This window comes from Erithacus rubecula (genome assembly GCF_903797595.1).
Source record: "Erithacus rubecula genome assembly, chromosome: 6".
Taxonomy (NCBI): domain Eukaryota; kingdom Metazoa; phylum Chordata; class Aves; order Passeriformes; family Muscicapidae; genus Erithacus; species Erithacus rubecula.
In genome coordinates, this window is record NC_136688.1 from 22430858 (window position 1) to 22453188 (window position 22331).

Below are 22331 nucleotides of genomic sequence, written 5' to 3' on the forward strand. Positions count from 1 at the left end.
CGGTCCGGCCGGTGCCACAGCGCTGTTCTGAGCCCAGGGCGGTCCGGCCGGTGCCACAGCGCTGTTCTGAGCCCAGGGCGGTCCGGTCAGTACCACAGCGCTGTTCTGAGCCCAGGGCGGTCCGGTCAGTACCACAGCGCTGTTCTGAGCCCAGGGCGGTCCGGCCGGTGCCACAGCGCTGTTCTGAGCCCAGGGCGGTCCGGCCGGTGCCACAGCGCTGCTGAGCCCCGGGCGGGGAGCGGCGCCGGGAGCTGGCCCGGCCCGCTCAGCCGCCGCTGTCTGAACGAAGGGCACCGTCCCCAGGCCCTCTCCTCCCGGGAGGGCAGCGGGCAGCCCGGCCGGCTGTCTCACAGCGCCGCATGGCTTGGTCACCCCTGTCCGTGGTGCCCACACGCTTCCCGGTCCGCAGCGCCCGCGGGCGCCGGCGCCTCCCGCAGGCCGCCCGGGCTGCGGCGGTGACAGGGGCTCCGAGCCCCTCGCCCCGCCGCCCCCTCCCTCCCTTCCCCGCTCCCGCCCGCCCCCGGGCCCTCCTCCCGTCCCTGATTCGGCGCCGGAGCCCCCGGGTGCCCGAGCCCCCCTCCCAGCCCCGGCCCCCCGCCGCCGCCGCCGCCGCCGCTCCGAGCTGTCAGTGCGCAGGCAGCGCCGCGGCTCCGCTCCGCTCCGCTCCGCGCTCCGAGCCCGCCGCCGCGGAGCCGCCGCCGCGGGGCGCAGCAGGTACCGTGCGGGGAGCCGCCGTGGGGCCGGGCTGCACCTGCGGGCCGGGCACTGGGATGGGATGCCCCGCTCGGACAGGGGCCGTGGGAGCGGGGCCGGGGCGGGCCTGGCCCCGGCGGCTCCTGAGGAGCGGAGGCACCGTCGGGGCTCCGGCGGTCCCGGGGAAGGGAGCTGCGCTCGGAGCACCTGCGGCCCCAGCCCTGGCCCTGGGGGCGGCGGGCAGGGCCGGCCGGCCGGGCTGCGCTCCCTCCGCTCCCACCGAGCGGCTGGACAATAGCGGGAATGCCGAGTTACCCTCCCTCGCACCTATCGTTCCCGGTATTAATGGCTGCAGAGTTTATGTGGGAAGGGTATGCAATTTTGGCAGCACTTGTCATGGAGACGAGGTAGGAAAACCTCCTAGGGGCTCGCCATGGGGAAGAGCATCCTGGCAATTTCCCACAGGAACAGCTTCTCAGGTGGGAAATAGCATTAATCTTGCATGGATCTCTGGTTTCTCGGTAGAACAAAGTCTCGAGGGTCTTTTCAAGAGAAGCATATGCAACTGATTCTGTACTGTACGGTTTTCTGTTAGATAATATGATTTAATCCTCTGTATACTTGGCCATCCCACTGTCATCTCCTCAGCCCACTCTGTAGGAGCTCCCAGAGAAGTAGGTCAGTATCTCCAGATGATGTTTCTATTAGACACCGGTGAGTTTCTGCGCTGCCGGCTGACTAGAAGGTGCATTGTGACCCTTCCGTTTATGCACATACTGAATGAGCCGAGCTTCAATTATTCATTCTGATGCTATTGCAACCTTCTGCAGTTTCTCTTCTCCGGGGACATGATGTGTAACAGGAGTTTGAAACACGGTGGTGAGGCTGCAGTCCTATCTATCTTGACATATGGCAAGATATGGCTTGTCTAGCCATTTTTAAGGGTTAATTTGTAGCACTAGGAGGTATGTCAAGGAAGAATGAGGATTCCCAATAGAGCAGCATTACCCTGTGCATTCCTTCTGTTTCCCTCTAAAAAGCTGTAATTCAAACTGCTGAGTTTTGTGTTTTCCCTTGAAAGAAACAATGCCTTCAGAGGGCATTTGGTTATCATAATGGAGAACCTATGGCTTTGATACAGAATTGGTTTAAATATGATAATTTGTTGGTGTTATGGACATTTGCTGTTTTGTAGGTGAAGAAACAGATGCAGAAATGAAATACATTGGAACCAGAGATTGGGCGCCAAAACTAGGAACCTTGTTTGTTGTTATTTATATTTTAGTTGTTGTTATTTATATTTTACTTGTGTAATCATCTCTCCATTGTGCTGTGCTCTCCATTCATAAAGTGTGAACCATTCATATTTTCCAAATGCAGAGGGCTGGGCAGGCCCACAGTAGCAGCAGCTATATTGTGTAAAAAACAGAATAACTATCCTGTGACCTGTAGTCATGTAGAGTATGATAGCTTTTATAGTCTCCATTTTAATAAAAAGGTGTATTTCAGGAGAGCAGCAAGGCTGCCAGTTCATCACCAGCTCTTGGAAGATTTACTATTGTATGAAATAGTAGCCTAGATGAACAGAGGCACAGACAAAAATGATATGTCAAAGGTGTAAAGAGAGAAGACAGTTTGAACCTTCAGTGCAGATCACCCTGTAATACAAAGACCAGAAGAAAAAGAGGCCAGTGCAGCAGAAAGTGGACAGGCAGCGAGCCCCTGAGTGATCACTGCCATTGTGCCAGAGTTTCACCCATTCTTATGGTTAGTTATAGGCAGAAAGTGCTGAAATGAACTGATAGTGACAGTAGATTTCCAAGAAGGTGAGTACCTCTGAGAATATAATAATTTCAGCAGAGAAACATTTCCCTTCAAGAGATACTCATCTATACGTTGACTTTTAGGCAAAAGAATAGTGAAAAAAATAGAGTTTAAAATTGCTATAGTCTTACAGATGCTGAAGTCTTGGGCTTTGTTGTCAGCATCTGAGGTCAGATGTTAGGATTTGGTGGGTTTTACTCCTGAATTCTTCAATGAAGTCACCTTTTTAAATCACCAAAGTATGAGGTATGCATTCTAGTCCAAGGTGTTCAGTTTAGGAAATGATGTTTCACAGTTTATTGTCTAGTCTGTAGGGGTGAGATTCTTTGTGCTGTCTTGGAAGACACATTAAGGCTTGGCAATTTGATAGTTCATCTTGCAATATTTTAAATACTGGCTCTGATTTTCACCCAGTAGAAATTAAAATCCTCTTACTTCTCGTTTGGCACTCAGAAATTTAGTATAGATCCTGTTGGCCAACCAATTTAAGCAGAAGTGAAGTCAGGATTTTGTTGTTCCTTTCAGCTTTTCTGTACCCTTTGCTTTGACCCTCTCCTAGATAAGGAAATTTGTGTGATGTTCAGATGAGATAAGCCAGTACTACACAGCTGCTGTGCTCTGGTGCTCTGCTATTACCAAGTCTACCCCTGAGTTCTTTCTTGCCCCTGTAAAGCTTCTCTCTAGTTGCATGCTTCCTCCAGACAGGTTAGAGAACAAAGGAGGAATTCCTGCTGCAGCTAATCAAAGGTCTGAGGTTTCCAGCAGAGGTAACACTGCCAGAATCAGATGATCACAAAGCAAGCAGTAAGTAACTACTCCAGGGGCTAATAATTGATTACTAGGGCGCCACTGGAACACAGGGAAAAATTTATAAAGCCCTATTTCTGCCTCTTTACCCTCCAGCTGGTTAATTCACACTATGCATGCTTTCTGCTGTGCCAGCGCCTCAGCCACGGTGCCAGAAAACTGTCCATATTGGGTTAAGGAATCTGGGGCCACAGTGGAGTAAGAGTCAGGGCTGGACAAGAGAGTTAAGCCTCTGTTGTGAGGAGAAATAGCTGATGATCTTTATTCCAATGTACACAAAGCCTTACTGTCTGTGCTGTGCCTGCTTGTGACCGTCGTGGCTGGCGTTTAAGCTCCAAGGAAAAGATCCTGGAGTCATTGGTCAAGGACAGATGCAAAGGAAATGTTCAGGCCATTGAAATCAGCCAGCTGCCTTGGTGCTGCCCTTGAAGAGTGTGCTGCTATTGTAACTACAGTGAATGTAATAAATTAGGGCATTTCTATCATATCCATAAATCTGTGAAGAGAAATGGTCACATCTTTCCCAATTATTTTGTCAGTATCCCAGCAGGTTCTAACATAATTGGCTTCTGTTCAGTTTATGTATGTATTAAAGTCTATTTGTACAATAAGTGAGATTTCATTTGAGTTCTGGGATTTATTTAATGTAAAAGTTGAGATTCTTGTCTGTGATTGCACATTCATGCAAATATTTGTTTTGGTGAGGTATGAGGCATAGCAGGTGAAGGATGCTATAAACTGGGTAAACATAATTATCTGAACAGGCAGATCTTCTTTAAGTAGTATCAGAAGATTGAGAGCTCATAATATGTATGATTTTAGTGTGTTCCAGTCCTTCAGAGAGGCCACAAGCTGCTTAGCACTGACACAGAAGCTGCATAGGAGTGTCCTGGATCTGCTTTTTTCCAGTGTTTTCTTAGAGGACCTGGATGGTAATATAAGGAGTGGGAATAGCACATTTTACAGGGACATAAAACTGTGACGCTTGAAATATGCTGGAGAAAAATATTAGAATTCAAAATCTTTCCAATAAACTGAAAGGCCTTCTAGGAAAAGAGCTGAATGAAATTCAGTAGGGATAAATACAAGGTACTGCAATAAGGCAGAAATTACCAACCAGATAAGCACAAGCCAGAAGTAAATGACTAGGTTGCAACTCCACAGAAAAGAATCTGTTATGATAGATCACAAGCTGAACATGAGTCAATGTCATGCTGTTGCAAATAAAGGCAAACATCTTGCTGGGATATGTAAAAGACATGAAAGCCTGGAGCACATGAAGCAATCCTTTTGCTCTAAGGCCAAAGCTTCAGTCTGGGGGCTCTGCAAAGTTTTGGTTGTTGCACTTTGAGATAGGTGCAATTCAATCAGAGGGAGTCCAGAGGAGAGCAGCAAGACTCATCACAGGTCAGAAAAATGTGACCTGCAAGATGATTTGAAATAACTGTAATTTTTAGACCAGAAATTTGACAGGGGAATATAACAGTTTTCAGATAAAAAATAGAGGAGGGAATGATCTTTTCTTTTGGCTCATAGTGGATGGAGCAGAAAGAAATAAGCAGCAGAAAGGATGATTATTTTAAACTACAAGAATAATTTTCTAGGCCCCAGGATATTATAAATAGTCGAATAGGGAGGTTCTGAAGACATTTTAAGAACGGGTTAGACAATCATCTGTGAAGAATCAAATAAGGCTAGTCATCCTATAATGGGAAAGCACCTTGGACTGTTCAATGTCTTCAGTTCCCCTCTAGACCATTCTTCTATCATTTTATGAAGGCAGTCATTTCATGTGAATAAAATAAAAGAAGTCTGCTGGCCCTGTTCTGATGTTTGTCTGATATCCAGGAATAGCACATCACCAAGGCCACAGACCAGCTCTTTCTGAAAAGAGCCTGAAAGAAGAGTAAGAGCTTATTAGAAGGCAGTTAGAAAAGGTCTCTCTTTTTGGAAGAAAAGGAAAGGAATGGGACATTCTGATTTTCTGAGAGCAGATGCTTGATTGAGTCTATGAATGTTGAAAACAATGCTATGGAAGAAGAAAAGTTAATCAAGAGTAGCAGTTTGCAAAATTATCTGAACTGAAAATACGAACTAGTATTTTATTCCTTGAATGAAAGGCTGTCATCCAAAGGTGGTTTTTAGAGGAAAGTGAAATAAAATAATGGAATTCAGAATAGGAATAAAGTAAATCATAGTCCTATGATTTATATTTTTAGGCATTTATCCAGGGAGAGAAAATCTAGGTCCTGTAGTATTCACAGTTTAACATATATTGTTTAATATAAATGGAACAGACAGTCCCCTGTGCATGGTGAAAAATCCTAGATCTCTGTGAGGAGACAGGTAGAAAGAAAAAAGAGAGCAATGATCAACACTTTCAGATGCTGAAGTGGTGGGCTGCTCCTAAGATCCTGAATAGAACACATTCTGAGTCCAACCAAATAATTTTTTAATCCTCTAAAGGGAGAGGGATTTTTCTCTCTCCTCAGGCTTTAGACCTTTTCACTCAGACAAAAATAAAAGCTCTTAGAGAAGTTAAAGACATACTGGGAGGAGTGGAAGTGTTTCTATACCAAGCAGGCAATAGGGAATTTTTTCTGTGAAAACAGATACTCTCTAGGACTGAAGGGCTGCAAAGCAACTGCTGGAAGAAATCTGTGTTGAATGAACAAGACAAGGAGAAAATGAAGAATTAGACTGCACCTTTTAGTAGCCTGTTTTCATGGAGTTGTTGCTCAGTGAACGTATTAGCATAATAATCTCATGTAATTTAAACACTCTTGCACTGGAATTATCCATAAATTGGTGGAAATCCTCATTTTTTTATTTACTCTCGGACACATGAGCATAAACCATGGCACTATATAAGCTGTGATGGATTTTCTCTCTCCCCCCATCTTCCATTACTGCTGGTACACTTTGGGAAAATAATTATATGCTTAGAAAGCCAGTCGCTTGGTGCCCCAGATATTTCAAAGTGAATTCACATCCTTTCCACCCAAGGACTGAGCAGTGTTTGACATCAGCTTTTACCACTTTGAATTTATTTAATCATTCCTCTTCCCATCCTTGCTTTTACTGTCTTCTCAGATGAGTGTATGAAACAGTCTTTATTATTTGAGAGGCACAAAGGGTATTCAAAAGAAGGCTTATGGTGATCCACTGCTAAAGGAAATTTGGCTTTGGAACAAGGTGGTTCTGGAAGGAGATAAAGTAAATATAGCTAATGTTAAAAAAATCCTATTTTTACTACTAGGAGGAGACAACAAGGTGAGTGGGTTATTCTCCAGAAAATTTATGAGGAAATCTGAGACAGGCTGCAGAAAAATACTGAACATGCTGGAGGGAGTTCTGCAGATGGTAAATGTTTCTCCTGGTGGAAAATGTTGGTAATTATCTTGAAAAGGAGAGGTGTTAGACGCAAGTAGCTACAAGGAAGGTAGGGGAATGAAAGAATTTGAATAGAGGAAGCACTGTTTTGAAATATGAACTGAATATGAATGTTTGGGTTTAGGGTGCATGACTGGAATTTCTCAGTGTGGCTGTGAGGAAGTTGTGTAGGCTGTTGCAAACGGCCCTTCTTTCAGCGTGAGCTGCGTATTTAATGCAAGGTAATGATATCCAAGCCTGCTTTAAATGAAGCATCTGCATAGCAGGGTTCAGAGCAGCCATATCCTTCATGTCCTTTATACTGTGTCCAACTAGAGTCTAAAAGTCAGGTAAAACCTGCCAATGCATTACTGCAGTTGTTATTTCAGTATTTTAACCATTTATTTTTCCTATAAGCAAAATCAGAGACATCAGCTTCAAGCTGTCAAAGGCAATTTTGCCTGGGAGAAATCTGTCTGGTCATGGAGATGAGCTGTGAATGTGTGAGCACTTGACAGGCACTGAACACTTGCTCACTGGGAATGGGGAGCTGGTGAGTGAGCAGCAGTGCCCAGCAGCACTTTTTGATGGCAATGCCAAAGGCTTTTACCAGCAGCTCCCCAGTGCAGATGGAGTTTTACAGAAATAGGTACACAAGCATTTCTGCTGCCATTATGAGGGGACTGATGCTTTTTAAATACTGGAAGCAATATAAAGCTAGAAAGCAGATCTTGGATAAACCTTGTAAAGCTATGTGTGTATTGAGGGCATTGTTCAGGAATGGTCCTCTCTGTCCCTCCATCCAGGGCTGTAGATTCTGCCTTGTAGGCAGCAGCAATTCTGTGTCAGATTGTCATAGGAAAATCCAGGTTCAAAAACTTGTGAAGTGAAAAATTAACTTATGCAGGGTGTTGGGGAGGAACTTCACAGTTCCCTCTTGAAAAAGATGACAAGCTGATTAAATCGATGGACCAAAATATACTCAATGTTTTGAAAGTGGAAGCAGAAACTGTGGTTTTCCTGAAGATATCAAATATCAATTCACAGCCTTGGGTTGTCTCATTTGCAACAGCCTTCCGAGAAATAATTCCTGGTAAAATGGTTAAAAAATTGAAAGAGCTCGGTTTCCAGCTGTCAATAGATCTTCCTCAGAGAGGTCTGGTCACAAGGGATTTGGCAGGTAAGACCACTGAAAATAGGGAACTACACATTGCTGGTTGTGAAGCGTTACTGTTAATAAGCATGACCATTACTAACCCTGCTGATTTACTTTGCTGTTTTTACTTGTGTATCTGTAAATATAAAAGAAAGAGTGCTAGTGGGACAAGTATTGGATAAACCTGATTCATTGATACAGTTCTTCAATACATGTAGTGACCTTCAATATCAATTGCTTTAAATGTTCATCAAGAGCTTCTGTTCCATTCCAGGGGGAGTCTCTATCTCAAGGTATCTCAGTGGTCTGGTGACAAAAATTAGGGTAGTCCCAGGCAGCGATTATTCTTTTGATTATTGCTTTTTGATCTGCCAATTCACTGGGTACAAAAGCAACAGGATTATCATGGATAACAGGAAGAAATTCTTTCCTGTGAGAGTGATGAAGCACTGAACAGATTTCCCAGAGAGGTTGTAAATGTCCTTCCTTGAAAGTCCTCAAGGCCAGGTTGGATGGTACTCTAGCAACCTGGTCTAGTGGAAGATGTCCCTGCCCATGGCAGAGGGTTGGAACTAGGTGATCTTTAAGGTCTCTTCCAACCCAAATCATTCTATGATTCTATGACCCAGTTGGACAGTTGGAGAACAGGACCAGAAAAAGACTCACTGTCATTTGTGGACTTTGACTGACACCCCTTTTTTGCCACACAGAGTTTTCGTTCTGGAATAACTCTGACCTCTGCTGAGTGCATGGTGCTTGTTCTCTGGCTCCAGGTCTGTCCTGACCCAGCAGGAGAAGGGGCAGAAATGAAAATGCCAGAGCACAGATGAAAGATCCCTGGATCTTAATGCCTTTTATCACCTTCTTCACTAAACTAGAGCTCAGCGAATTTCCAAATTGAGATGTTGCCGCATGTTGACAGCGTAGAGCAGCACTGCAGTGCCATTCAGTGTTCTCTGAGTTTCTTTACAGTAATGAAACAGCAGGGCATGAAAAGAAATGATTGTGGGTTTTTGGCTGAATGTGATGGCAGATGTTAAAAGACGGCGTGTTTTCCTGACTTACCTGTCAAGACACGCTAAAAAACTCACAAGGAAAGCAGCATTCCTGTAGGAAAATGCCCCAGTACATGGGGAGCTTTTTCAGATAGATTTACAAAGCCTACTGTCAGAAAACAGTAGTCAGTAGCACATCACATTTTCTGAAAGTATACTGTAGTGTAGCCTTGGATGGATAAAATGGTCAAAGCAATGTTTCTATTGATAAAACATAGCATTAGAAGTTGATTTATCAAGCAAAGTAAAACTAATCTCATCCTTTCTGAAAGTTTTCACTGCAGGTAGTCAGGATGGAGACTGTATTTATTCAATTTGTGAAAATTTTTGGATTGCTGAATCAGCTCATAGCAGACAGTGAGTTCAGACATAATGATGAAACAAAAATGCTTTTTGTTGTCATGGCATGTAATCCCAGCTGGCACTCAGCTATCCATTAGTTCACATAGAGAACTACTGCTGGAGTCCACAGGTTTATCCTAACTTGATTAACCAGCAAGAACCAGAATATTCCCTTGGGCTTTCATTCAGGTGGGTGATGTGGCAGGTCTCAGAGAAGTGACTGGAGGGCAGCATTCCAGTGAGTGGGGGAAGGGTTTGAAAATTTCTTCTGCAGGTGTGGAGTTCCAGGAAAAAATGATTATTTGCCCACTGAAGTGGGAAAGAAGAAGGTGTGGCTATGCAGCCATAAAAGAATACAAAAAAGAAAAATCTAAAATTTGTTCTTTCTTTGATTAGGACCTTTCATTGTAGTTAAATTAAAATCATGTATTGGCTGATACAAAGTGCACTCACTGAAGGAAAATTGAGGACAGGAAACCATTACAGAGAGGACAAGAACAAGCCTTGAGAGCATACCATATGTTCCAGTATCTCTTGTAATATCATTACAATTTCCAGGACAACAATCTTCAACAGGAAGGTGTAACACAGAAGTTGCAATTCATGTAATATATAGACAGCCAAAATTGCTTTTCTATTTGTTACATCTTTGTGGGGTTCAGGTTCCCCAGGTTCCTATTAGTTTCTGGACAAATAAACCCACTACTAACAGATGTTTTCATTCTTAGTGAGGTAATGAGAGAAGAACATGAAAGAATCACTGCAAGATTTTGCCCAATTGATGGTGCCATGGTGTGCTGCTGGATGACTGGGAATATGAATGAAAGTGGAAGGCACAGGGAACTGGAAGGAAGGCTGTACAGCCTGTGTTTAACTGGAATATTTACTCTCATCTTGATGACCTTTACTTTAATGTCTCTAAGTATTTGTTAGAGCTAAGGATTTAAAGAACACTGACGGATATGGCATCAACTTGAGAATAGTCCAGGAGCTTCCTCTTTTGGTGAGCATGATTGGAGGATAAAAATATTCATTCAGCTGCACTGAAGCAAACTGTTGCTTAGGTCCATAGAGGCAAGTGTAGTTCAAAAAAAGTCAAATATCTGCCTTTACTGTAGGCATGTTTACCTGTAGTAAACGCCTGCTACTGATGGTCTCTGAACTGTTGCTGGACTTTCATTTATTAGCAGAGGGAGTTGATATTTTCCTGAGAGCTAAACTTCACTGGAAGGAAGTAGTGTAGAAAAACTGCTAGAAAAAGCTATGATGTGTAACAATAAAGCAGAAAGAATTAAGGGATTAGAATTTGAGTTGATTCCAGAGTACTCATTCCAGTGTCATTCTGCCTATCTAGTGTTTCCACTTTGTCACTCACAGCTCAGTTTACCCAACTGAGTTTAAAGCAGAGATTTTTTTATTTTTTTTAAATGTCCATAAGGATTTGAAGTGTTGTGCAACTTCAGGGAAGCCTTAATAAGCTTGTGATCAGTGGGGCTGTCCAAACAGTTTTTCTTTCTGTATGAACCCTTTAAAGTCCCCATGCTTCATACGTTATTGGGAAAAATTATTTGTCTTCTTCCTGTACAAACTCTTACTAAAAGAGAAAAATTACAGCAGTAGTAATTTGGTATGCTGGGATGCTGCAACCATCTGCATTTTCCTTAGGTTCCCAGCTTTTTTGTCTTTTGTAAGCACTTAAAATTTTCTTCCTCATTGCCTCTTAAGAGTCTTTCATTTGTATAGTCATTGCCTTTCTCTTTGCCTGCTTCTCTAGCACTGCTGTGGTAATGACTGGATTTTGCTTGTTCATTCTGATTTTGTCAGGTGGTGAAATAAAACCATTTTATGTCATAGAATCATAGAATCATGTAATGGTTTGGGTTGGAAGGGACCTTAGAGATCATTTAGTTTCAACCCACCCTGTCACGGGCAGGAACACATTTCACTAGACCAGGTTTCTCCAAGCCACATCCAACCTGACCTTGAACACTTCCCCTTGTCCTGTCACTACATGGCCTTGAGACAAGTCTGTCCTCTCCTTTCTCATAACCCTTTAGGTACTGGAGGGCTGTAGTAAAATCACTTGGTGACCTTCTCTTCCCTAAACTGAACAAATCCAAGTCTCTCAGCCAGTCTTCGTAGAAGAGGTGCTCCAGCCCTCTGATTGTCTTTGTGCTCTCCTTGGGACTCACATAAACATCTTTAATATCCACATCCATAATATTAAGTATCTTAAGCCAAGTGAGAAGTTTAAAATAAAAACCCTGTAAATAAGTCTTGTTCATTCATTGGAATAACCTGAATTGTACTGCTTGTACTCAGCATTCTTTCTCATAAAGTGTCTGTCACCCCAGTAGGTCTGTTGCTGGTACAGTCTCTCTGGCAGTGTCCTTTTGCTTCCTATGGTTTTAGCTTCACAGGAAAAAAAAACCCCAGAACTTTTGTGGAAAGTTCTCCTGCTACATGGCTTCTAGTCCAGCCACCTGGACCAAGGAAATGGCCCTCTACTCCATCCTCTGAGTTCTCTGAGTCCTCTCTCTCCAGAACATGATTGCAGTGTGCAGTCTGCCTTTGGGGCCTTCCTCTCCCACTCTCTTAACTGAGATCTTTAAGTGTCAGATACTTTATTCTTCCTATCAAAATACCTCTGGTAGTCCAGGCCAGACTCTTTGTTAGTCCTTTATGCCAGTGTGATTCCTACTTGGAGAGATGAAATGCTCCCATAAAGCCTTATTCCACAGTCTCAGCATCTCTTGTGCACACCAGGAAAAAGAAGTGCACACATAAACCAGGTTAAAAAAAGGAAATTATGTTTGAGGGTGAGAAAAGAGATGGTTTAACTTTGGCATTACTGTAACTATAATGGGATCCATGTGAAAATCCCAACCGTTGAAATGGTCTCAGTGTTTTATGTCTAAAGGTGGCAGTGTTAAATAAACACTGCACAGCAACAGACTTCTGGTTTTCTCAAGATGTGGTTTCCAGTCTCCTCTGGCCTCTGCTTTCACAGAAGCTGTTTGTCACTGAACTCCTTCCCATCAATGCCTAGGTTTTCATTGTTTATTGCTGATGTACTTACAGTGATTGCTTATCAAAAGTTGGTTTAACTGCATGTGCAAAACAACTTTACAGTATTTGACATGTTTTATGAACTACCATTTAAACTGAAATGTTCTGGCAGAGATTTCTGTTCTTCCACTTCTGGCCAGTGTTAGAGTATGTTTCTTTGCTTTGAAGTTTTAGTCCTGTTTTCTTGAGCAGTGTGCTCATGGTGGAGAGTTGGATTTGTGTAATGTGTCCATTTAGAAAAGGATGTAAAAAATTATCATGTCTTAAAGCATTAGTTTGCTAGAATAAATCCTTGCCCCCATTTTGGATTTATTCAGCCATCTTGTTTACTAAGACACCATTTTGTCTAAATTAATGTATTTTAAAATATAGTGATAGCCAAAAAGGCAGATGCAGTGTGTCACCCTGGCACTTCAAATGTTCATGACAAGTTTTCTTAAATGATGTTAAAGAAGAAAAATCTTAATGCCAGAACTATCATGTTTTGATTGTGGTCAGTGAATTTACATCATTTCAATAACACCATTTTAGCTTAAACAGAAATATCAAGTTTAATCTTATTCTGAAATGCAGGGTAACAGTAGTGCCTTCTGCCAAAAAAGTTTTTCCATCTCCTTTTCCTGAGTATGGCTGGAGTTGAGGCACTTGAAAATAATTTTTGCCTCTCCACAGAGTACACAGAAGTTGGTTTGTTATATTAAAAAACTGTCCCTTGACTCAGTGAAACATTCAAAATTAAGCACTTTCTATATTAATGCCATATATGTCTGTCATTTAAGGTGTGACATACAGTTTCCAAAAGGCATCCTGAATGCTTCAGACAGTGTTTTACCTCTCAGGATTGTGCCAGAGTTAAAAAACCCCAACATTCATCAAAAGCAGAGAAAGGCCAGAGCCACAAGTGAATCACTGATTTTGTTACTCATGTACTCTTATACAGATTTTGCTTTTGAGGATGTGCTACAATTAATTTCTCTTTGATGTTGGAAGAACTGATGCATTTGCATCATTATCTGATGCTCTTAATCTGTATTGGATGAGTGGAACAGACGGTATGTGGTATCTTGGGAAAAGAAATCTTGCTAACTATAGTCCAAGAAGGATGTTCATTACACAGGCTTTCACTGATTCAAATAATTGAAACACTTGCAGCTGTCCTTAAATATTAGGGTGAGAGCTAGGGAGAACGGGGCTTTGCTCTTGCAGCTTACAGGATTTTAAAAACCTTTTAGTTACAGCTGATCCAACTGTACTGCTTCAATTTTGTTTCATATCTCATTCTTCAGTGATATTCCTGGCAAAACTCCCACAGAAATTAAAGGACTCTTGCATAAGATAGGACTAGGGAATCTAGATAATTAATATTTTGGAATAAAAAGAAAACCCTTGTGGGTTTCACAAGTAGGTCTGTCCTGCAAGTGTAGAAATGGGGTGACCTTTCTATTGTTGAATGTCCTTTTGTAAATCCATGTGTCTCAATAGAAGAGTAAAACTAATTGTCTTTTCACTGGTGGATTGATTCTGTTCCAGGACAGAAAAAATCACCTCCAGCAAACTCAAAGCTATTAAAATTTCCTGGGTCATGCAAATGAATTCTGACTTTCTTTTCAAGAAAGTTTTGCAGCTCTTGTTCTATGTGACTCAGTATCACTTTAGCCCCTCTTTTCAGGTCATTAATTTAATGCCAGTGTCTTTGAGAATTGTTTAGCTGCATAATGTGTTTTGTGCTCCTATTCCAAAATTAGTTTCTTGATTTCATCTCTGTGGGCTGCTGTCCCTGCTGATACTGCCTAAATTAAAAGCAGTAGCCTACCTAGTTTATCCCTTGGGGGTCTGCTTAGCTTCATTCCATACTTCTGTGGTGTTGGGACAATAAGGAATGGCAGAGTAGGGGACAAGGGGCCCTGATTTATGTGTAAATGTGATGAGAATAACACAGCTGCCACATGCTGAAGACTCACTTTCCATCTCTAGTCCGGGTCTTTCACCTCACTCTTCAGTTTTAAAACTTTGATCATAGCATGATCTCAAGGCTGATGTCACAGTATCCATGTTCACATCCCCAGTGCTATCTCTTCCTTACCAGAAGAAAACTATACCAGTAAAAGAGACTTGGGCACCAGAAACAATTTTTGGAGGAGGAATAGGGCATTTTGGCAGCTTTGTCTTTCACAATTACTATGACAATACTCAAGTCCAAAAGCTGTCATGAGTTGCCTCTGTTTATGGCACAACACCCCTGTAGCTGGATGTGTCTTCTTAATGATTGGCAAATTATTCTTAGACTGATTTAGTGTGAGATTCAGTTATTAGATACTTTCTAAATTATTTTTAAAAGAACCTAAATAGTGCTGAAAGTGGTGAGTGGGAGCTGTCAAGGAAACAACTTTCTAATGGAAGCGCAGCATAATTAACTGCCTTATTTAAATAACTTGCTTTTGGAAAGAGCTGATAAATAAGGGACAGCAGCAGCAGAGGGTCTTTACAATTGTACTGAGTGATCCAACATTTAATACGTGACCTTATTAGAGAGAAATTAGCTTTCAAACAGAAACAAGGATAGTGGTCATTGGAAGGATCATAAGGTCAGATTCACTACACACTTTATTAAGCTTTGCCTGTTTTGTCTTTCTGTGCTTTTTGGCCAGCAGTGATGTGTTTTCAGTATCCACCCTGACCCCTGGATATGCTGAACAAGGTCTAGAGCACAGGCAGCATTTCAGAGAAGCAGGCTTGTTGCTAAAAATGCAAATGCCAAATGCTTTCCTGTCATTTGTTGTCTCAAGAGCGTGTAGCCGTGTCACAGTCATCCTGGTTCTCCATGCAGCCACACCATGGTGATCACTGGAATAACAATGAATGAGTATGAATCAGGAACATCTAATAGCCCTTATAAGTTTGTCTTTAAGGCTTGGTTTTCTGAGCTGGAAAGTAGAATGAGCCTGCCATGCTAGATGTAGCACTCTGCAAAAATTATTCTGCTGAACCACAACCTGAGCTCACAAGTGTGGCAGATTGGGATTTAGTTCTTGGTGGGATGTTGGGGTCTATTAGTATTGCTTAAATGGCAGCAGTAGTCAAATGCTGTACAGACATGGGAGGAGAGGCAGTCATTGCCCTGAGGAGCACATAAACTACAAAGTAAGGTAAAATAAAGACAGCATTGAAGCAGATGTGTGACACTTAGCTATGGATTAAGTTTCATTGAAAATGCTTCAATTTGGTGGATGGGAAATAATCTGTCCATTAGACCTGCTGTTAGCTGGTTAATTCCATGTAAGTGCCATGGCTAGGGTTATTAGGGAGGGAATTTTAACTGAGAGAAGGCAGTAGCTATGGGATTCAGTTACAGAGTCAGGAATCATGACTTAGGAAGTCTCTAGTCCAAGTTCCTGCTGAAATCAGGGCCATCATGGAGTGCAGACCAGGTTGATCACAGCTTAATCCAGTCTTGTTTGTAAACTTCCAAGGATGGAGATCTCCCAGTCTCTGTGGGCAAACTGTTACATTCTTAGTTGCCTTATTATGGACTAACTTTGCTTATATCTGGTCTGAGTCTTCCCCTTTGGATTTGATGCCCATTGTCTGTTATTCTTCCACCATGCTCATAAGTGCAGTACCTTGCACAGTCAGGAACCACTAAAGGCACTGGAAGGCTATGAGATCCTCCCAAAGTTTTCTCTTTTCCATGCTAAACAAGCCCAGTTCAATCAGGTGCTTCAGATCTCAGCCATCTTGGCTCCCTCTCCTGGAGTCACTGAAGTGCCAGCTAAAGAGGAATAATCACAGTCTGTGGTTCCTGGCTGTTCTGCAGGCTGTTCCAGTTCTGTTCTGCACTCCAGAGTTCTGTAAGCCTTCAGTACCTGCAGGGCACAGAACTATCTCAGGTACAAATTACTGTTCTCCTGGACACCTAGATCATTGTCAAATCATTTTCAGACAAACTCCCAACCAGTCAGTCACCACTCTGTACCAACACACAAGTTAGTCCATCCAGGTACAGTATTTTGCATTTATCATCACTGAATTTCTTTTCAGTCCATCCCACCTAGGATATCTGTCTGGGTCCCTCAGCACCTGTGCCTCCAAGTATATTGGTCAACCATCTGGTTTGGTCATCTGCAGTCTTGATCAGTGGCCATTCTTTCTGCTTCTCAGGACATTGATAAATAATATTAAAGAGGATATCTGAAATTAAACATTAAACACTAGTTCTCAAGCCTGATAATTGCATCAGTTTTTCACTTTTCTAGTAGTCCACTTATCTAACATCACAATTTGGGTAGAGGAATGCTCTGGGAGACTGAAACAAAAGCCTTGCTAAAATGCAGGTGTTATCCACTATCTCTTCCCACAAGAAGGCAATCAGTTTGATTAGTCTATGCTCAATTAAATAATGTGCTAAATTACATGTCCTTTGACTAGAAGGATGTTCTAAGAACATTTTATGATTCCCCCAGGGACCAAAGTGAAGGGCTAACGGGTCAACCCCCCTGTAGTTTTGTAGGTAGTGTCACTTGTCCCTTCTGAAGATGGGTGCCACATTTGCTTTTCTCCAGTCACCAGGGACCTCCTCTGATCTCCATCACCTTTCAAAGATGATAGAGAGTGACCTCAAAATGACATCAGTCAGCTCTCTCAGCAGCCTTCAGTGCAGCCCTTGGGGGTCAGGCTGGGTCAGGAAAAACATTCTGAATTTAGGGACATGGGGGAAAATAGTGTGATGTCACAGGCAGAGTGGGAGCGTCAGACAAAGTTTATTAGAGAAGCCCTCCCTTCACAAACAGAAGCCACAAGATACAGAAAGAACTCCCTTATTTCTAAATTCTCTCTAAGAGAGAATTCAAGGTACAGCTGGATACAATCTTAGCCACAGACTTGGTCAGTGGTTCATATCTAAAGAGTTACACTGATGTACTTGAGCTTTTATGCAACTTCATCCTGTAGAATTAAGGATGGCAAACCAGATATATTTATATAAATAAAATTATTTATTCATTTAAATTTATTGCAATAATGGTTAGTGGGGGGGAAAGCTTAATCAGAATTATTTACCACACCATATGGATTGCTATTACTACTGATTTCGTGCACTGTTTTTGAAGAAATTATATTAAAGCAATTATGTTCAAGGTAGCAGAATAATTGTTAAGCAGAGATTGATGTTACTTACCCACACCAACAACTGGGAAAATCTCTTTTGTTCAGCCTCAAGGAATAACCTTGAGGAGTGTGCCCACTGAAGGGAAGGATCTTCACACACCTTAGGGAGGTATGCTAGAAATCTTTGCTGTGCAGAAGTGACACTGGCCTTTTATAGTAAAAAGTGACTGACTTTAATATGCATTCAAAATAGGCATTTTTAGATTATGTGTTCTCAGGCATACTCAGCAAAATATGCTTTCTGCTGAAAAATGTGTTGGCAGCTTTTTAGTTCCTTCTCTTCTACACTTCTGACCCTCACTTCCAAATCAGGACCTGCACATCCTTGCTGCTCCCAGCCTCACTCAGGGAGCCTCAGTCTTGCATGTCCCTGTGGTGGGGGTGAGAGTTTGGTCAAGCTGGTCTCAGCATTCTCCAGCACTAAGAACAGTGTTATCCTTGCTCAGTGTTATCACTGATCAGCAGCCTATCCTTGCTTCACTGAACAGCAAACTCTCCTTGCTCAGCCCCTCACTGCCAAACTTACAAGTCTGCTTAGGCTGAGAGCCCTGCTTCAGATGTCTGTGAGACAAGTAATCTAAGGTAAAATTGGGGCATGGATGGATATTTCTTTTAGACCTTGCTGGTGTGCCATTTTCATTTTATTGAGAATCTAATTTATTCTTGGGTTCTTAAGTATTAAAGCTGCACCTCAGATTTCAGTTTTATTCTCAAGTGTGAAAGAGCAAGGATCAAGCTGAATTCCTGCTGGTGAGTGATTCTAGGTGTCACATCTTGCCAAAGAAGGATCCCATTGCCTCCTCACAGTCTATGTGCATTCTGTCTGCTTTACTTCTATTACTAGGCCATCTCATATGATTCAGATATTTACCCCTTTATCCTTTTTAATGCAGGATTTGTCTTCAACCCTCCCCCCCCAGTGAGTTGCATGTTTTGCTTCTGTTCTGCTGGTCTGTGAATTCATTGTTTGCAGGCTGGCAAGGCACCAGTTTTGGGGTGACAGATGGAGCAGACTGCAAACCAGGCAGTTGCCTCCTAGCCTGAATGATATTTTAATAAGCACAGAGAGGTGACAGAAAAAGAAGCTTCTCACTGGAATGACTGGCAGTTTTGTTTCCAGCCTGAAAGCACTAATAGATAATTTTTGGCCTCCATCCAAAAAAAAAAAAAAATTCACAGAAAATAGAAGCAGAAAATCCTATTAACTCATAACTCTTTTAGGGGTCAAAGAAGTTTTTATGTCTGGTCTGTTATCCATTTAGGGAGTTGTTTCCCCATTTTTGGTATGTCAGTTCTCTCTCGGGAACTGTACACTTTAGGAGACTTTCCTTTTATCACCATTTTGTTTTCTTTCTTCTTTTTTTATGATTTCAGCAATTTTCTCCATTGTCTTCCTTTCCTAAACAGTCCTTCTTCTTCATATTTCTTTATACTTTTCGCAGGTTCATGCTGGAATAATGAGATCTAACAACTTACTTGGCTTCCAGCTTCCACATCCTGTGAAACAGCTACTGCACTGCAAGGCAATGGCATCTGCATGGGAATCTCTAGAGCATATGTCCTCTTCTCCCTGCCCTTCAGCTGTGTCTCACTTGTATAATACAGGGTTTGTGTAGGGCTTTGTTTCATCCTTGGTCTTACAAATAAAAAAAGGCACAACAAAAGGGAACTCTGGCAGATCTCCAGCAGGCTCTGCAGTGTGAGCAACATGGTGTTTTGCAGACAAGCTGTAGGAGAGTCAGGCTTTCAAAGGAGAAGATTATTTTTCTTTCCAGGAGTGCAGGTTTTAAAAGGTCCATCTCTCACTAGGAAAATATAAAAGTGGTGCTGGGATCTATGGTGTGATCCCATACGCTGCTCAGGGAACACACCGGAAATTCCTCAATATTTGGACATAGATCTTAATGTTTATTTAGCAATATTCAGGTCTGGACTTCAACTGTTGTGTGAGCTGTAAATAAATGCTATTCCTGTTAAAATATGCTTCTTTTTTTCTTCCAGGTACAATGATGACACTGAACATTCCGATCATCTTTGGCCTCCTGTGCTGCATGATTTTTCTTCCTACAGATGGCTTCCCAGCAGACAGCAGTACTGAATTTCGCTCTGCTTTCTCTGTGGCCAGAACCAGCAGCATGGAAGGGAGCTCTGAGATGGTGATTACCTTTGACAAAGTGTATGTGAATATTGGCAATGATTTTGACCCCAAGACTGGGTTGTTCCGCTGCCGGATCCCTGGAGCCTACTACTTCTCCTTCACCGTTGGGAAATACCCAAAGAAAAACTTGTCTGTCATGCTGATGAGGAACAAGAACGAGGTGCAGGTAATTGTGTACGACGAACATCACCGCAAGGAGCGGAAGGTGGCCAGCCAGAGTGCCATGCTGCAGCTTGACTACGGGGACACCGTTTGGCTGCGCTTACACGGAGATCCCAAGTACGCTCTTTACAGCAATGTGGGCCCCTATACCACTTTCAATGGCTACCTGATCTATCCAGACACTTCTGCCTTCTTCCAGAATGCTCTCAGCTCTCAGGAGCTCGGGCCACACCCTCACACAATTCAGCAGCTTCCCAGAGAGCAGAATGAAGCTTCACAGCGACACGTGCTGTCTGACCAGCCAAACAGGGTACAAGATCCTCGCTCTGCCTTCTCTGTTGCCCGCACACAAAGTCTCCTGGGGACAGATGAGAAGCAAACCCAGCACGAGCCAATCACATTTGATACAGAGTTCGTGAATATTGGAAAAGATTTCAATTCCTCCACTGGCATCTTCACATGCCGTATACCTGGTGCATACTATTTCTCCTTCACCATTGGCAAAATGCCCTTTAAGACTATGTCAGTGAAACTGATGAAGAACCACAATGAGGTGCAGGCCATGATCTACGATGACAACCACTCCAAGAGGCGGGAGATGCAGAGCCAGAGCATCATGCTGCCTCTGCAGTACGGGGACACGGTTTGGCTCTACAGCCATCAGCACGATGGCTATGGTGCCTACAGCAACCACGGCAAGTACATCACCTTCACAGGCTTCCTCATCTATTCAGAGGCTCAGCCAAAGTGGCTTCCAGGTGCCAGCTCACCTCAAGGGTCAAACAATTAAATGCAGATGTGAAAGGAGCATAAGAAGAGCCAAGGTGCCACGAACTTGAGTATAGCTTCTCTGAATGTCATCCTCTACTTTGAGCATGCTGTCTTGTGTCCAGTGCTTTCCTTAAGCTGCACGCTTGTGCCCTGTCTGCAGGGCCACTGCTGTGTGTGCCATTCATCTGTAGAGAGGCCTTCCAGGTTGTAGCTGTGTGTCCCGTGTTGGTGTTTGATTTAATATAAAGCATGAGGTAGTTTGGGGGCAGGGGTGGGGCAGTGTAGTGTGATGCTGAGTATCAGAGAACTGCTGCAGTCATGGTACTGCAGATCTCCAGCATCCCAAGTGCAAAGGGCATGGTGACTTTCCTTGGTTATCCAGGGAGGGAATAAATGTAATGAAAATGAATGTAATAAAATTACAAAAGATGTGAATGTTCTCTGTTTGGAATTTGTGCTACTTTGTGAGACTTGTGTGCTTGTCACTGGCTGAGGTACCAGCTCAGGTGAGAGAGAAGCATGTTAGTTGTGTGAGTCTCAGAATGTGTTACTGAGCTAGTCTGTCTGTGTACACTCTTTTTAATCATTTGTGTGTGTGAAGGGTTGGTACTTCTTATTATTTTATTGCAAGTTCACAATGGTTTGTGCTTTTCTTTATCTGATGTAGATGAAGTCAAGAAGCTGTGGTTGAGAATCTCAGCTTCCATTTAATGTAAAGAATACATTTAGAAACAAACAAAAGAGCAGGCTTCTTGTACTGAAAGATAAGGGCTCAAATCCGTGAATGGACCATGCTCTGAAAGCCTGGAAGCCAGGTAGGTAAGAAGAAGAAGAAATGTAATTTTCAATCTCTGAAGATCTGGAGCAGGAGCAGGCTCATAAAGCTGAGTGTGAGTAGAGCCACAGCATGCAGTGGCACTGCTGAGCGCAGGGGCGTTTCCTTCCCCAGAAATGAGCCCCTTGGACAAGGGTGCTGCTGCCCCTCCCTGTGCTGCACGGATAGCCTCCTGCGGGCGGGGTCAGAGGAACTGCCCCGTGGTGTTTCCAGCATCCATGTTCCACTGGTTTCCTACGAATTGCAGCGAGAGTCTGTCCTGTGGAGAGTCTGCTGTGGCTGCAGGAGACGCTGCTGTGTTCCTGCAGTCTGACAGACAGACAGACGGGCGCCCGCAGGATCTGCTGAGGAGATGGTGGGAGCACAGGAGGCTTCAGCATTGCACCACTGGTGCTGTGTCAGTTGAGCTAAACCCTGGTTTGTGTCCCAAAAATATGTAAACTGCAAAAGGGCGTCATGCTAAGCATGTACAAAGCTTCATGGCATCACTTCAGTGTACTTCATGATCCATTCAACTGGCAGCAATGCTCTAAAGATGCTCCTAACAAAACCCTGAGTTCAAAGCAGTGTGTTGGCATCTGAGTCACAAGCCAACCCACTCAGCCTTTTCCCATATATTGGCTCAGGCTGTACCTTCTCCAGCAAGACAGGATTTTCATGCACTAGTGCCATCTCAGCCCAGCTCTTTGATGATATCTGCTCAAGCTGGACTTGAATGCAGCCGCTCACTGCCTCTGTCACTCCATACATGTCCACACATTAAAGACTGGGGGCATATTTGGTAAAAGGGTGAAGGGGAAAGATTAGAAGTATGTAAAAAACCAGAGTAAGAATAATAGAAGATTAGGCAAGACAAGAAGTTTTACTTCAATTTTAATTCCTATATATTTTGGGGTGAAAAACAAAGAAACAAGCAAAAAGAAC

The 22331-nt window shown here is 43.0% G+C and overlaps 1 protein-coding gene across 2 annotated transcripts; it reads left to right on the top strand.

Moving 5' to 3' along the window:
- The first annotated feature begins 305 nt into the window (after positions 1-305).
- Positions 306-22304, top strand: C1QTNF4 (C1q and TNF related 4). 2 transcript variants are annotated; one of them, XM_079309772.1, is made up of 2 exons: positions 306-714; positions 19483-22304. In XM_079309772.1, exons 1-2 carry the CDS (start codon positions 360-362, stop codon positions 20589-20591), a joined length of 1464 nt encoding a protein of 487 aa, XP_079165898.1. In that variant the 5' UTR covers positions 306-359; the 3' UTR covers positions 20592-22304. The 2 variants fall into 2 exon arrangements, with proteins under 2 accessions (XP_079165898.1, XP_079165899.1); XM_079309773.1 differs by lacking the exon at positions 306-714 and adding an exon at positions 3300-3321 and having other exon boundaries at positions 19483-20997.
- The last annotated feature ends 27 nt before the right edge of the window (positions 22305-22331 follow it).

What these genes read in the sequence shown, in the direction of transcription:
- C1QTNF4 (XM_079309772.1), top strand. Translation starts at nt 360, where the DNA reads ATGGCTTGGTCACCCCTGTCCGTGGTGCCCACACGCTTCCCGGTCCGC. An exon ending in GCCGCCGCGGGGCGCAGCAG is followed by an intron (nt 715 to 19,482) that starts GTACCGTGCGGG and finishes TTTTTCTTCCAG; the next exon opens with GTACAATGATGACACTGAAC.